The 13913-nt window shown below is 38.0% G+C and overlaps 2 protein-coding genes across 2 annotated transcripts; both read left to right on the top strand.

Moving 5' to 3' along the window:
• LOC128227551 (uncharacterized) lies at positions 1-1276 on the top strand. The gene is made up of 3 exons (XM_052938202.1): positions 1-106; positions 425-616; positions 980-1276. Exons 1-3 carry the CDS (start codon positions 10-12, stop codon positions 1126-1128), a joined length of 438 nt encoding a protein of 145 aa, XP_052794162.1. The 5' UTR covers positions 1-9; the 3' UTR covers positions 1129-1276.
• Positions 1277-8926: 7650 nt separating this feature from the next.
• Positions 8927-11535, top strand: LOC128225684 (major facilitator superfamily domain-containing protein 6-A-like). Its single transcript, XM_052935592.1, has 4 exons — positions 8927-9006; positions 9239-10729; positions 10993-11184; positions 11447-11535. The coding sequence occupies exons 1-4, from the start codon at positions 8934-8936 to the stop codon at positions 11533-11535; spliced, it is 1845 nt and encodes a 614-aa protein (XP_052791552.1). The 5' UTR covers positions 8927-8933.
• Positions 11536-13913: the final 2378 nt, after the last annotated feature.

A 13913-nucleotide genomic window follows, 5' to 3' on the forward strand; every position in this document is an offset into this window, starting at 1 on the left:
TTCGGACTCATGTATGCCGCCTCCTCCTCCTTCGCCAGCGAGATCACAACGGAAGGAATGTCCGCCACCGTTCAAGGACTCGTCGGCGGTCTTTCCTTCGGATTCGGTATAGTCTTTAAGTTGATGTTTGTTTATACACCATACCTATTCAATTTGCTTTAAATAAAAAAAAAAATATATTCTTTTTGATTTAACAAACTTGAACATGCTAAAGATATTAAGCACTGATTAATATTTATATTTTAAATATATTTCTTAGACCTAAGCTCATGCCTATCAATTTGCCTATCAAGTCATTCACGTATAAATGAATTGTTTCGCCCGTAAAACAAGATAAAATTAACGTTTTACTTTTTGTTAAAAATTAAAAAGTATCTTGTTTCATTTGATGTTGATAGTTATGCATTTTACTGCATGTTTCAAGGCAAGGGTATCGGCACTTTGGTGACGGGGCAGTTGTTTGGCGCCAGGACGGGCCTCGGGCCTGTGTGGACATTCAGAGTGTTTGGATTTTTCGCCATCGCGGTCCTGCTACTGTACGGTGCTGTCGATTTCGCCTTCTTTCGTGACGCCACTTCCGACAGGGAGATTGTGTTAGAAGTACACACTGGAAAAGGTACGTACAGAAGCAAAAATAAAATGGCTCCTTTCATTTACGCGTTTCTATACTACTCATGTCGGAAAATAACTCAATGGGCTAACGTTTCTTGTTAAGATATACCCGACATTAAATTAAGATTAAGGTTCTTGTTTCTTGTATCTTGTAATTTGTTATCGCTTTCATACTCAGTATTTAACATGTTTCATTCTTTCATTAGAAATGATGGTTTGCGTAAACAAAAGTTACCACAGTGTATACATCGTTTAAACGTTTAAAACTAAGTAGTTGTCTTCAACAGCAATTATTTAGTCGGTATACTTACATGAAAAAGCCATATTTGAGTTCATAGTGTAATCCTTTGATAACTGTCTATTTAAGTGGATAGCGCTAAAGTCGTGGTGGAGAAGCAGCTAGGCGCATTGGACGGAACAGCCGTTGATATACGGGATCGGATTGATGTTTGTATATCATATAGGGCGGGGGCTTGGCCAGTCTTGGAGTTGCTGGACGGGACTAAGCTCTGCTGAGATAGGGAATGTTTGTAATTGCTAGGGGCGGGGGCCTACCTAGTCTTGGAGCTGCTAGACGGGACTGAGCCCTGCTGTGATAGGGGGATATTTGTAAATAATGAGTGGCGGGGGCTTGGCTAGTCATTGAGCTACTGGACGGGACTGAGCGCAGCAGAGGTATGCGGGTGTTTGTAAATCGCTAGGGGCGGGGACTTAACCAATCTTTGAGACGCTGGACGAGACGGAGTCTTGCTGAGATACGGGGATGTTTGTAGATCGCTTGGGGTTAAGAGCTACTGAACGAGACTTTGCTATGGAAGGGGGATGTTTATTATTTGTTAGGGGCAGATACGGGTAAGTCTTGGTGCTGTTGGACGGGACTGAGTCCTGCTGAGATAGAGGGATGTTTGTGAATCGTTAGGGGCTGGGGTTTGGTCAGTCTTGGAGCTGCTTGGAGGGACAGATTTCTGCTGAGATAAGGGATGTTTGTGACTCGTTAGAGGTGGGAGCTTGGCCAGTCTTGGAGCTGCTTGACGGGACTGAGCCGTGCTTTGATAGGGTGTTGTTTGTGAATCGTAGGTGTCGGGGGATTGCCCAATCTTGGAAGTGCTTGACGGGACAGATCCCTGCTAAGATAGGGTTTGTTTGTGAATTGTTAGGGTGGGGCTTTAGCCAGTGTCGAACCTGCTAGACGGGACCTAGCCCTGCTGAAATAGGGGATGTTTGTGAATCGTTTGGGGCGGCTGTTTAGCAAATCTTTGAGCTACGGCATCGAAATGAGCCTAGCTGAGATTTTGGCATTGGGTGAAATTACAGTTGTGCCGAAACAGCATTTCGTGACTGATCCCTGCTGGTGCGGGGCAGAGGACTGAGCAAAAAACTGAAAAGAGCAATCATGGAATGGATGGAGCCCTGCTTAGGTCCATGTCGACGATTATGTTATACTGGTGAAACTGTAAATTGCATATGAATGTTCTGCCAAAATCACTATTTGATTATCTCAGTTTATATGGAATATTAAACGTCAACACATGCATTTACTTGTTTTTTCGTTCAAAGGTTTTAGTGGGACCAAACTTTGACATTTAGTCAAGTTCTTCAAGTTGTATAGTCTACATGCAACAGTTTGTGTTTAAAAACAAAGTTATTGTTTATCGTTGACATATATGGAATTTTCAGACTGTCCTTGATGTGTTTTATGGCATTTTAAATATAATTAATGTTGTTGTTTTTTTAAAGTATATATTTGTATCCCTGTGTAAATATAGTGGTTGACTTTGTTATGTTCGGCCTTTGATAAAATACAACGGCATTTTTGTAAATTGCCTATTATTAACAGTTGTGGGATGTTCTTTTGAGGTTTGTCTGAATTTTGATTTTGGATTTTCTGAATTATCTTTACCTGATAATAGTCCCGTTTTGTTTTTATGTGAGCCCGTAAATTACCTAAATTACGAGTGTAACAATCATTAAATCAAAATTAACTCGGTAACAGTTTTAACAAGTAATTTATGGATAATAGAATTCAATATAATTCGCTTTGTAAAGGCTTGGTGACAGCGAACTCACGAAGCACTTTTGCAACGACACGATAGAACATTTTGGTAAATCGGGGGTCATCGGTGGTCGTCACAAGACATTCCTGCGAATTGTTTAGCAACGTGGCATCGTCATGTTGTTGTGAGTCAGAATGGTACATGCATCTTTATTGTTATACGATTTTGTATGGTATCTATGTCTTGTTGCTGTCGATAGTCTGTCCTACGACATTCTAACGACAGTCCTATGACTGGCTGGGATAGTTATATTTCGTGGGTAGCAGAATAATATTTTAAGTCAAATAGTCTAAGACTGTATCACGACTGTCACAGGGAAATCGTGAGACAGCAAAATTTAATCATAAATAATAATATTTTCGTAAGTGCCTCGCACAAAATCGCAAGTAAGTCGCGCGGTAGTCTTCATACGTTAGTCTCTCAAAAGTCTCTCTATAAACCACAAACGAATGATAAGAGTGGAAGGATATTCTACCTGATACCACGTTATTCACATTTTTGGATACAAACTTGATTTTTATTGCAAAATGATATACTAGTATGTAATATTTTTTGTCTAAAATTCGGTCAAAACTTGGAAGCTTCAATTTCGAGAGCAAGTCGCTGGCAACACAACGGGTTTCATTTTAAAGTCGGTTGACGGACGTCCATGGGTGACCAATTACTGTTTGCGCCACAACAACGATTATAACCACGATTTTTTTTCTGTCGCGCCTCCATTGCCAAACCATCGTCAATGTTTCTTAGCCCTTGTAACCACCCACGATATGTTTCGGGCATCTTGGAAGATTTTGAAATGAAAAATATTTTATGAATGTGCCACGAGAGGATTTCGTACGATCCGTTGTTACCCTGGGCTTAACAGTACCTTTCTTTGTACTCATTTAGGCCATACCAATTTATTGTTGTGTTTGAAGGATTATGGTGAATGGCTTGGATGAAAATTAAATTCCAAACCAAATTTTCATTGTTATTAAAAATGAGAGTTGGCGAAGGAGAAGCCATATTCTTAAACATAATTAATATTGATATGGATAATCCTTAGCAATCATAAATGTATTCACCCTTCTAAATGTAAGTTAAGCTTATCCAACAGAAGTAGTTAAGGCTTCCGGAAGTTTTAAAAACTTTAAAATAAAACCTGTTACCTTAAAAAAAATTCCTAACATTACATGAGACATGTATCAACTACATAAAAGAAAAGCAGCGTGTTGTGGGTCAAGCCGGATATCCACCTCGTTCATCTCCCCTCTGCATATCAAAGACCTATGCACGGGTTTTATAAACGCCGCTCTCGATGACACATTGACTCCGTGCACATGTCTTCCTAAGTAGAATCCTATGCAGAAATTCCTCGTAATCGATCGATATTTTTTACGTATTATAAACATTGTGTACTTATTATAACAAAGGCATTGCCGTGTTTGTTATATGGATTGAAATGATCTGTTCTGTGGTGAAGAAATGATTACATAAGTGATATTATATTTTTCTAAAACCAGAAACAAATAATACAAATATAAACGCACATTTGGATGACAAAAACCAATACATGCCACGTATTTATTTTGGTGGAGTGTGTTCATGCTTCGAAAATAAATTTTCAAATACAAACATTAAATTTGGTTTGATAAAGATAATTATATGTATTGCACATTTGGTTGAGCACATTTTGTATCTATGCAAAAAACTAGACTAAGCACGAACGTACAAAAAAAACTACTTCATTGTTCGCGGGATATATTCATGTGGGAGAAAACATAAAGGTCTCATAGGAACACATAAACTTCCAATATACCAACAAAAGCTCAACCTTTCATCCAGGTCCGGTATTCAAAATACATATTCAGTCACTTTCCTAACTGGGATATATCCTTGGTCGTTTAGTATAATAACCTAATACAATCTGAAATTCTATTTTTTTCCGAAAATAAAGTGTTGTTTTGTTCAAATTTATACGATAACACCTTAGGTTAATCGACATAAGATGAGAAAGTACATATTACGTTTTATAAGTACCGGCTCAGATTGGTAGCTCTGAATCTAAAGTCAATCGGTCGAGATATATAGCTCTCGTGAAAGTAGGTCCGAACGTTTGGGACAAAAAAACAATAATGATTATTTAAACAAAATTTACATTCTTTGAACGGGCCTCAACTGCTACTGGTAGGATGGGTGAGTAGTAGATCAAGAACACGAGGTAACACGAAGAAGGCGGCCGGAAAGAGAAGACGAGATGGTTTGTCCACCATCCGGGCTGTAATATTACCGACGCTCTTTCCAGCCGGGCCACCCTGCCTAACATTTTCCTGCAATACATTACAACATGACGTCATTTCGAAGTCAACTCTATCAACACAATCTACTCATATATTGACGTACAAAAATATTTTCAAGCGTTTAAGCAGTTAAAATATTTGTCAGCATACTATGTCCCCAGAGCCTGTTATAAAGTCTTTGTAGGATGTTGTAAACCAGGTGCTATAGAGCACGGTGACGTTCTTGTAGAGATGCATTATCATGTTTGGAGCTGTCATTGTCCACTCTCGCCTTCTTCTCGTTCGGGAAGAAAGTTTCTGAAACCTGTAACGGATAAATCAAATCATGATACGGCTATAGCTAAAATAAATGTTTATCTGTTAACAACTGAAGATTACTCTTTAATTTTTAGAGTGAGGATGATTATGATGCAAAGAAGGCTATAAATAACAAATACAAAGAAGGTAAAACATGCAACCGTTTTGAAAGGAAAAAAGGAAAAAGAAAGGGAAAGTGTATGAGAAGATGATAGCAATTATTTAAAAAAAGAAGAGACGTATTCTGATAATATTAGCCATATAAAAAGGAAGAAAGAAGAATGGCATGCATACTATGTTGAAGGGACGGTAAATGAGATGAAAAAGGTAAGATAGGACGGTATATCTACATATTGCCTGGTGGGTATTTTGAATAATAAGACAGGAAAGGAAGAAGTAGTTAAGAAGCTAAGTTTGCTGTTATGATGAGAAGAAAAAGGGATTATAATTTCAGGTTTAGATATCGTTAATCTTATCGTGTAGATGAGTAAGAGGAGGAAGGACTTCTAACGACAGTAGCCTCCTACAGATGCGGAAAATGGTCGAGTAACATGGGGGCTATATATTTATTTCCAGGCACATACACGGAACCAGACTCTGCTCATCATTTTGTTGGACGGTTCAAGCCAGGGTAGCTCGAACGTGTTCCAGTATCGCAGCTTATCCTCCCACTTCTGATGAATGTATTGTTGTTGTTGTTGGTGTTTTGTTGTTGTTGTCACGATGTTGAAAGATTGCCCACAAAATGATAATATGACAGGATATACACGGCAATCGCAATGGGCAAGAAAGCTTTTCTGCTTGGGTGAAGGATGCAATCACTACTGAACATGGATGACAATAATGTCGCTTTGCTTTATATCAGTTTAATAACAGGCTTTGAATAGCTGGGCGTTCTCGACGATGGCATTTCTCGTTCGAATAAAAAAATCATTATATTCATTTGCATTGTTGCTAATACTCTAGAGAGTATCAAACATATTTACATATAAATAAAGAAGTACGTGATCGTGACATTTCTCCTTGTAAGTATTGTGCTAGAAACGAGAAAAGTTAAATGATCAAAATAAAAAAATAAATATATTTTTTCTAGACATTGATGTTTGTGCCATATAACTATTATCTGCATGTTGTATGTCTAGGGGTGAATGTGAAAAGGTTCTATGTGACACTAAGTAAAGAAGAAGATAGAACCTTTTTGCTTTCACCCCTCGATTTGTAGCATACTAGGCGTATTGCGGGGGTTTCCTGGGGTTCACGTCCATTATTTAAGTCACATTATATTAAGATCATGTGAATGTTGGTCACAATTCCAAGGTCAACACCGTCAAGTTTTCTTTCGCGCGAGTCTTTGTGACATTTTTAACAGCTAGGTAAAGGTCGATCAAACGTCAAAAACATGATCAGTGTCTTATACCTGTCCATACATGTGTTTTTTAAGGAAGACTATGTTTAGACAGTGTTTTTGTAGAATGATACTGTCACAAAGTTTACAGTTGAATCCTTAGACTCAAGTGTTTCTACAACATATCAGCTGCAAACAAGATGAATAACCTGCGCTTATGTAGACTGTGACTGAACATTCAGCCTTTATTGTATTAAGGAAAGGAACTCTTCGCAAGAATTGAGTTTGAAACTCTCTGTGATTTAAAAAAGGGTGTGTGCTATTTAAGACGTTCCTTGATAGACAACGTTAACTAAGATCGTCTTGCAGATATTTACACTGGATTTGCGGAAATTTGTTTCTCTTGCCATAGAAAACTGACAATCTGTGGGGAAGAACACTTAAAATACTATCGAGTTTGTATTTGCCTAACTAAAACCCTTGTATTTAACAGTGGTATAGACATTCTAAATACATCCATCACCGCTTTTCAGGATTCACTTTTAGTTGACACAGAAATCGCTGTTTCACTGTTAAAAAATAACTGATTAATATTGAAACATACATTATAAAGCTTGTGTTTATATTTGATACAATGTTAAGTTATTGTTAATTTTGATTTTTGATATAATTCATAATTATAAAAAAATAATAAAATAGCTACACATATTCTTTCGTTGTTTTTGTTCATAGTTGGGCTGCTTAAATCAGTTTCAATGCCATAACAACTACCATAACCTTGATTCGCAACATTCTCCTAAAGAAAACCTCGTTAATGGTTCTAAATGGGTCACATATTTACCGCTTGCTTTATAAATGAGAGGAATGGTAATTGATCTTATCCTTCCCGCCTGCACTACATATACAGATAAAATCAAGTGAACTGTAACAGCTAAATAATTAAGTAACCTTGTAGGTTACATTGTATATCTGACATTCGTTAATGTAAATTTAATTAACTCAAAATTGTACATAGTTTAAGGTATGTACTATTTTGACACGTCACAAATAGTTACTACTATTTTGCATAGTTAATAAAACAGCATAATATGAAACTCAAATAACGAATTTAAAATAACGAAATACATGCGAAAAATGAAAGAAAAAAACAACATTAATCTTAGTAATTCAAATTGTTACAATTGATACCTGTTAAGATTATTTTGTTTCATTTAAATGTAATTGATATAAAACGTAGTATACATGTGTTTATGGACCGATATCTGAGTAAAAAAGGGTTCATGACGTAAGCTTCAGCTGCTTCCAGAAAACGACACTCTTTACCAAGGGGGAGGACGTAATTTCGTTTCATGCAAACATTAAGTGAAAAAAAAATGTTTCATGGCAAACAAAAGTTTGCCTGGTAAGTGGACTTTTTCTTTAAATTTTGAAAAATGTATGCGTCCAGTATGTGGCGAAAAACATATTCTTCGATCGACTTCTTAGTTTGGTATCATAATTATAAAGATAAAAAAAATATTGAACAGATTGTGGCTTAGGCGGCAATGTTTAAAAATAAACGTGTTGATTTTATCCACATTTTTTCATATTTTCTCGGCAAATATGGCATATCTGTGTATGTTGTAACTGTGCTTGCATGTATATATTCCTATTTTCCAAACTTCATGGTTATTTAGAACACATGATTTTGTTAAGTCGTCTATTTTCCATAGATCGCTATGCCCTCTGCGCCTGCGCGAAATTTCTATGATTGACAGTTAAGCAAGGGGGAGGACTTAATTTCGTTTCACATCAAAGATCCCCAAACTATTTCTCTACGAAAGTAAAGAAAACATAGTTTATACTCGCAGTGAGACCTGCACTACGTGATATGGAGCGGCAGTTAAAAGGATAAATCTTCGATTGTCATTGGCCCACAATTTTTTAATGTGTGCAAAAACCATTTTATGCTAGAATAATAAACCGTCAATGTATTCGATTGAAAATGGCCGAGGAGTTCTTAGACGTATGCATCCGCAGAAATGATACGCATTCACTTCGCCTTTCAGGTATCAAAATCACGTGACAAAAACTGTCCCATTTAGTTATTTCAAGTGGATGACCTTATCTATAAAGAGTTAAACGCAATTATGCCAAGTTACAGTAGATAAGCTTAACAGACATGACATACAGTAAAATACAACGGACATTTATGAAAACAAACTTAATATCATTCAAATTGAATACGGTTTAGTTTTCAAACAATCCTCGACTCAAGCATGTCAATTGAAACTGGATGGAAGTAAGATCAAACACGGATTCAATTAGCTTAACATTTTATCAACTGACGTTGAAACAGACGAAAGGATGGCTTTACCATGTGGAGAAGTTAACCGACAGTTGTTTCCCGTCAAACTGATGTACTTCTTCTTTTTTGCGGGTAAAAAGCATTTCATTTTTCATTTTTCAATTATTCTTATAGTCTTTATATGTAATAAAAGTTAATGGATTGAGTGATATTGTGAGAGGTATACTCGAGATAAACTGAGAGTGCTTCAAGCAGATATTTGCATTTTAAAGTATATAAAACTCACGCTGTTTTTAATCATGACTTATCAGACATGGCCACTAGCTTAGAAAAACAAGTTAATTATTTATTTTGTTCTGTACAGGACAGGGTGCCATTCTTCCCTTCATCCCGGTATACATGCGTCAACTGGGACTGTCCGCGACAGAGACGGGTATCATCTACGGGGTCATGCCCTTCGTCGCCTTCTTCGTGCGGCCCCTTATTGGGGTTCTTTCTGACAAGATACAGAACCATAAGGCTGTGCTTATCGTATGTGTGTTACTAACTGGAGTATTGTATAATCTTCTACTTTTGACGCCAACAAAGCAAACGCACGACAATTCTGCCCTTGCAATAACGGTCCATATGCAGTGTTCACATGATGATTCTTTTATCAGGGATTGCATGGTCGCTCATGGTGGTTGTGAGATTGGTTTAAAACAAGCTCTAGATGCCACTAATCTTACTGAAATTTCGAAAACATGTGTGTTTCAGTGTTCTGTAGAAAGAGACTCGATAAAGGCAGGCAGCACGTGCTTTACAGCCGATATTGGGACGTTGAGTGGCGTAACTTGTGGAAGTGTTTTGAATATAGGTGATGACTTCATGTTTCAAAGTGACGTTAAGGGTATACTCGCAAATGAAATTCAGATGGGAAATAGCTCGTATAGAAGCCACGCATGCACAGATTATGATCTCAAGAATCTGACATTTAACGGCACAAATTACTGGCAACTTCTATGTGAATCCGAAACTCTGTTTAACTGCAAATTACACTGTACGCCAGAAATCAGCCAGAAATGTATGAGCACTATTGTCAGTGATGACAAACTAAGCGAGACATTTTGGATCTTTTTTATTATATATTTGTTTTGCAGCATAGCGATATCCCCTGTGACAAATCTTATCGACGCTATAGCGTACGATATTCTAAGTGATAAACGCAGATCATGGGGCCGTCAACGCCTCTGGGGGACAATAGGCTATTTCATATTTGCCGTTGCTTCAACGTTTGTTATGGACGCTATCAGCCAAAACACCAACAGCGTTGACTATTCAGTTTCATTCTACATTTTCCTGGCCCTATTAGTAAGTTCGTGCGTAGTCGGATACTTCTTAAAGCTATCGGAAAACATCCACTGTGGACAATTATTCAAAAACATCCTAGGGTTGTTAAAATATCCCAAAGTCGTTGTGTTCCTGATAGCTATGGCATGTTACGGTATCATGAACGGTGTTATCGAAGCGTTTCTATTCTGGTATCTCATAATGTTAGGCGCTTCTCAAAAAATCCTAGGACTCTGCTTAGTATTCCAATGTGTGCCGGAAATAATCATGCTGCAATTCGCCGGCAAAATAATCAAGCGTATCGGTCACATGTCTTGTCTGCACATCGCCTGTTTTGGCTACGCCATCCGTTTCTTCTGCTACTCCATAATCCCGGGGCCGTGGTACGTACTTCCGGTTGAGCTACTACACTGCCTGACGTGTGCACTCATGTACGCCGCCGCCTCCTCCTTCGTCAGCGAGATCTCACCGGAAGGGATGTCCGCCACCGCCCAGGGACTCGTCGGCGGGCTATACTTCGGATTCGGTATGATGTTATTATAGGTGTTTATTGATACGACGTACACCTATAATGTTGAGTCATTATGCTTTTAAACTGTATTCTCATTGAACATGCCTATGCATATCAAGCACGGATTTATGTTTATATTTTGAGCAACTGCCTATCTATTACTCACGAATGACGAATCTGTTTCGCCCCTAATTAAAACTTTTAGTTTTATTTTGAAGTAAATGTGGTCTCATTTGATGTCAATAGTTATAGTTAATTTTACTATGTTTCAATTTTAGGCAAGGGTATCGGAAGTTTGGTGACGGGGCAGTTGTTTGACGCCGGAACGGGCCTTGGGCCGGTGTTGACATTCCGGATTTATGGGGGTTTTGCCATCACTGTCCTGCTGGTGTACGGGGCCGTCCATTTCGCCTTCTTCCGGGTCGCCACTTCCGACAAGGAGACTGCGTCATACAGACAGGCTGGAAAAGGTACGTAAAGAAACAAAGTACTCAATTGGCTCATTTACTTGACGCGTTTCAAAACAAAGTTATCATCCACTTTATATTATGCATCTAACATGTTCCATTCTTATAAGTGAAGTGATAGTTTTAGTATGATATAGCAACAACAGTGAATACATCGTAAACGTTAATAAAATAAATTTATTTGCCTTAATAACAATAAACTATTCAGTATTCTTACAACAACAAGTCCTATTTGAGTTCAAAGTGTTTTTTTTTGTTGTTAAAGAGAAGAGTGCTAAAGGCGCAGCGGAGAAGCTATTATGCGCAGGGGACGGAGCAGCCGTAGAGATGCGGGATCGGACTAAGCCCTGCTGAAGTATGGGGATGTTGGGTGAGGGATTTGAAGCTGATGAGATAGGAGGATGTTTATTTAAGGATCAAAATTCGACATGTTGCATTTTATTGGGGTATGGTATGCAATGGGGCTGTTCAAAATGGGTGGAGTCCGAAGGACTCCACCAATATTCTGGACATGATTCCATTACGTCGTATGCAATGAACAAAGAAATTTCAAATATGTTTTCTCTGATGCTGAAGATGCTGTTCATTTTATCAAGAACATGTTTACCAAATTTTCAGTCAGGCTTAAATTAGTTATCAAAACAAACAATGGTTAAAGTATGACTGAATAGGTAAGTAATTGATTACCCAATAGGCATTGCGTGTAAATAATCCCAGTAATCCAGTCAATTTTCGAAAAAACAACACTTTCAAAACGAATGAACACTGCAAAAAATGGCGTCGAAACAAAATGCAGCTGCCGAGTTATGTTGCGGCCCGAATCGAGCTTAATGTAAAACTTTTTCAATGACATCACTCATGACGTCATACAAGCACCCGTCATAGAGGTTATTTTGAACTAACTGTTTTTGCATTTTCGTGACATTTAACAGCCTTTTTAAACACCAACGTTTCTTCAACTGTTCCATCCATCATGAAACCATCTACATTAAAATCAATCAAATTATCGTTGCTTATCTTTTTTTAACTGCTTTACTGCAGATTACAGTTTTGCATGTTGCCAATATTGGCAAAAAATTTACTACGATTTCATTGAAAAAAATAGTTCCGTAGTAAATATGCCCCGCTCCTCGGTATTATTGCGCCCAATGACAGGACAGAAGTATCGAACAAACGCACGCGATATCGATGGGAAATGCCATTGCACTTTATACAGAAATAAAGTGCAATTGATAAACAACAACCATCGTTTAGGAATGAAGTGTGAAAGTAAATATGATTAGTTAGAGTCGAGGACTTGGCTAGTCTTGGAGCTTTTGTACAGGACTCAGTCCTGTTGAGGTAGGGGGATGTTGGTGAATCGTGAATCGTGAATCAAGCGGTGGCTTGGCCGATTTTAGAGCTGCGAAACCGAAATTAACCCAGCTGAGGCTCGGAGATTGCGGCGGAGATGTAGTTGTGTCGGAGCTGCATTGCGCGACTGATCCCTGCTGGGACGGGGCAGGGGACGAAAACCCGAACAGAGCGATGATGGAACACGATGCCGGATGAAGTCATGCCGATAGCCGAGGGCCATGACAGTTCTTCCTTAATACTTGCGTTAATGAGATTGCATATGAATTGAGATATGAATCAAAATTATCCCAGTCGTATATGGAATACTCAACACATTCGTCAGCGCATTCTTTTACCTGGTTTTATTTCAAGGTTTAAGCGGGAACAACATTTAACATTACAGTTATTTAGTCTACTGTTTGAAAGCCATGTAATTATTTTTCGTTGATCCACCACATACATGGAGTTTATCAATTTCTTACTGATCTGTCCATAATGGGGTTTTATGTCATTTTCGCCAAAAGTCTATATTTCTTTGTCTGTGTAGATATTGTAGTTGACTTTGTGATGTTTGGCCGTTGATTAGATACAACGCCATCTTTGTAAAATGCCTAATATTAACAGTTGTAGAATGTTCTTTATAGGTAGGTCTGAATTTTGTTTGGAGTTTTGTATTCCGATTAAGTCCAATACATTCATTTATTTAGAGGATTCAGGCAAACATATCGTATAATTACATAGAAACACGATCATGAAGAAATGTGACACATGTTTTTATTACAATTATGATAATAAAAACAATTTAATACAGGTTTAATATATTATAAAACAAAATAGAGTTCCTTCTTCGCTCGTGGTCAGGTGTATTATTCTAACCAGACCCACCTACATGCTGGCCATGTGTTAAGGCATGGTCACAGTGAACCAACAATGAATTCATGCAACGACACGACAGAACATTTTGGCAAATCGGGGATCATCGGTGGTCATCAGAAGAGAGTCCTACGAATGTGTTTAGCAAGGTGGCATCGACGTGTCGTTGTGAGTTAGAATTGGACATGCACCTTTTTGTTCGATGATTTGGTGTGGTATCTATGTCTTGTTATTGTCGTGGGTCGGTCCTACGATATTCTTGCGACTATCGTGCGATACATATTTTGTCGTGGGTATTTCTTTTCTTTTTAGTCAAACATCTACGACTTTCATGAAAGAGTTGCAAAATTGTCACACTAATATTATATTTCCTAAGATGCTCCCACAACTTCGCAATTCTGTCGTGCGGTGGTCTTGCGTTAGTCTCTTAATGTAATTTTGTTTTAAGGGGTATTAACCTCAGGCGAAAGAATGCATGGAAATAAAATATGTGTATCGTCGCTGAAACAGGGTGGATTTTCGAC

The sequence above is a fragment of the Mya arenaria genome, chromosome 3, assembly GCF_026914265.1.
Source record: "Mya arenaria isolate MELC-2E11 chromosome 3, ASM2691426v1".
Lineage (NCBI taxonomy): Eukaryota > Metazoa > Mollusca > Bivalvia > Myida > Myidae > Mya > Mya arenaria.

What these genes read in the sequence shown, in the direction of transcription:
- LOC128227551 (XM_052938202.1), top strand. Translation starts at nt 10, where the DNA reads ATGTATGCCGCCTCCTCCTCCTTCGCCAGCGAGATCACAACGGAAGGA. An exon ending in CGGTCTTTCCTTCGGATTCG is followed by an intron (nt 107 to 424) that starts GTATAGTCTTTA and finishes GCATGTTTCAAG; the next exon opens with GCAAGGGTATCGGCACTTTG. An exon ending in AGAAGTACACACTGGAAAAG is followed by an intron (nt 617 to 979) that starts GTACGTACAGAA and finishes TGTCTATTTAAG; the next exon opens with TGGATAGCGCTAAAGTCGTG.
- LOC128225684 (XM_052935592.1), top strand. Translation starts at nt 8,934, where the DNA reads ATGGCTTTACCATGTGGAGAAGTTAACCGACAGTTGTTTCCCGTCAAA. An exon ending in GTACTTCTTCTTTTTTGCGG is followed by an intron (nt 9,007 to 9,238) that starts GTAAAAAGCATT and finishes TGTTCTGTACAG; the next exon opens with GACAGGGTGCCATTCTTCCC. An exon ending in ATACAGACAGGCTGGAAAAG is followed by an intron (nt 11,185 to 11,446) that starts GTACGTAAAGAA and finishes TTGTTGTTAAAG; the next exon opens with AGAAGAGTGCTAAAGGCGCA.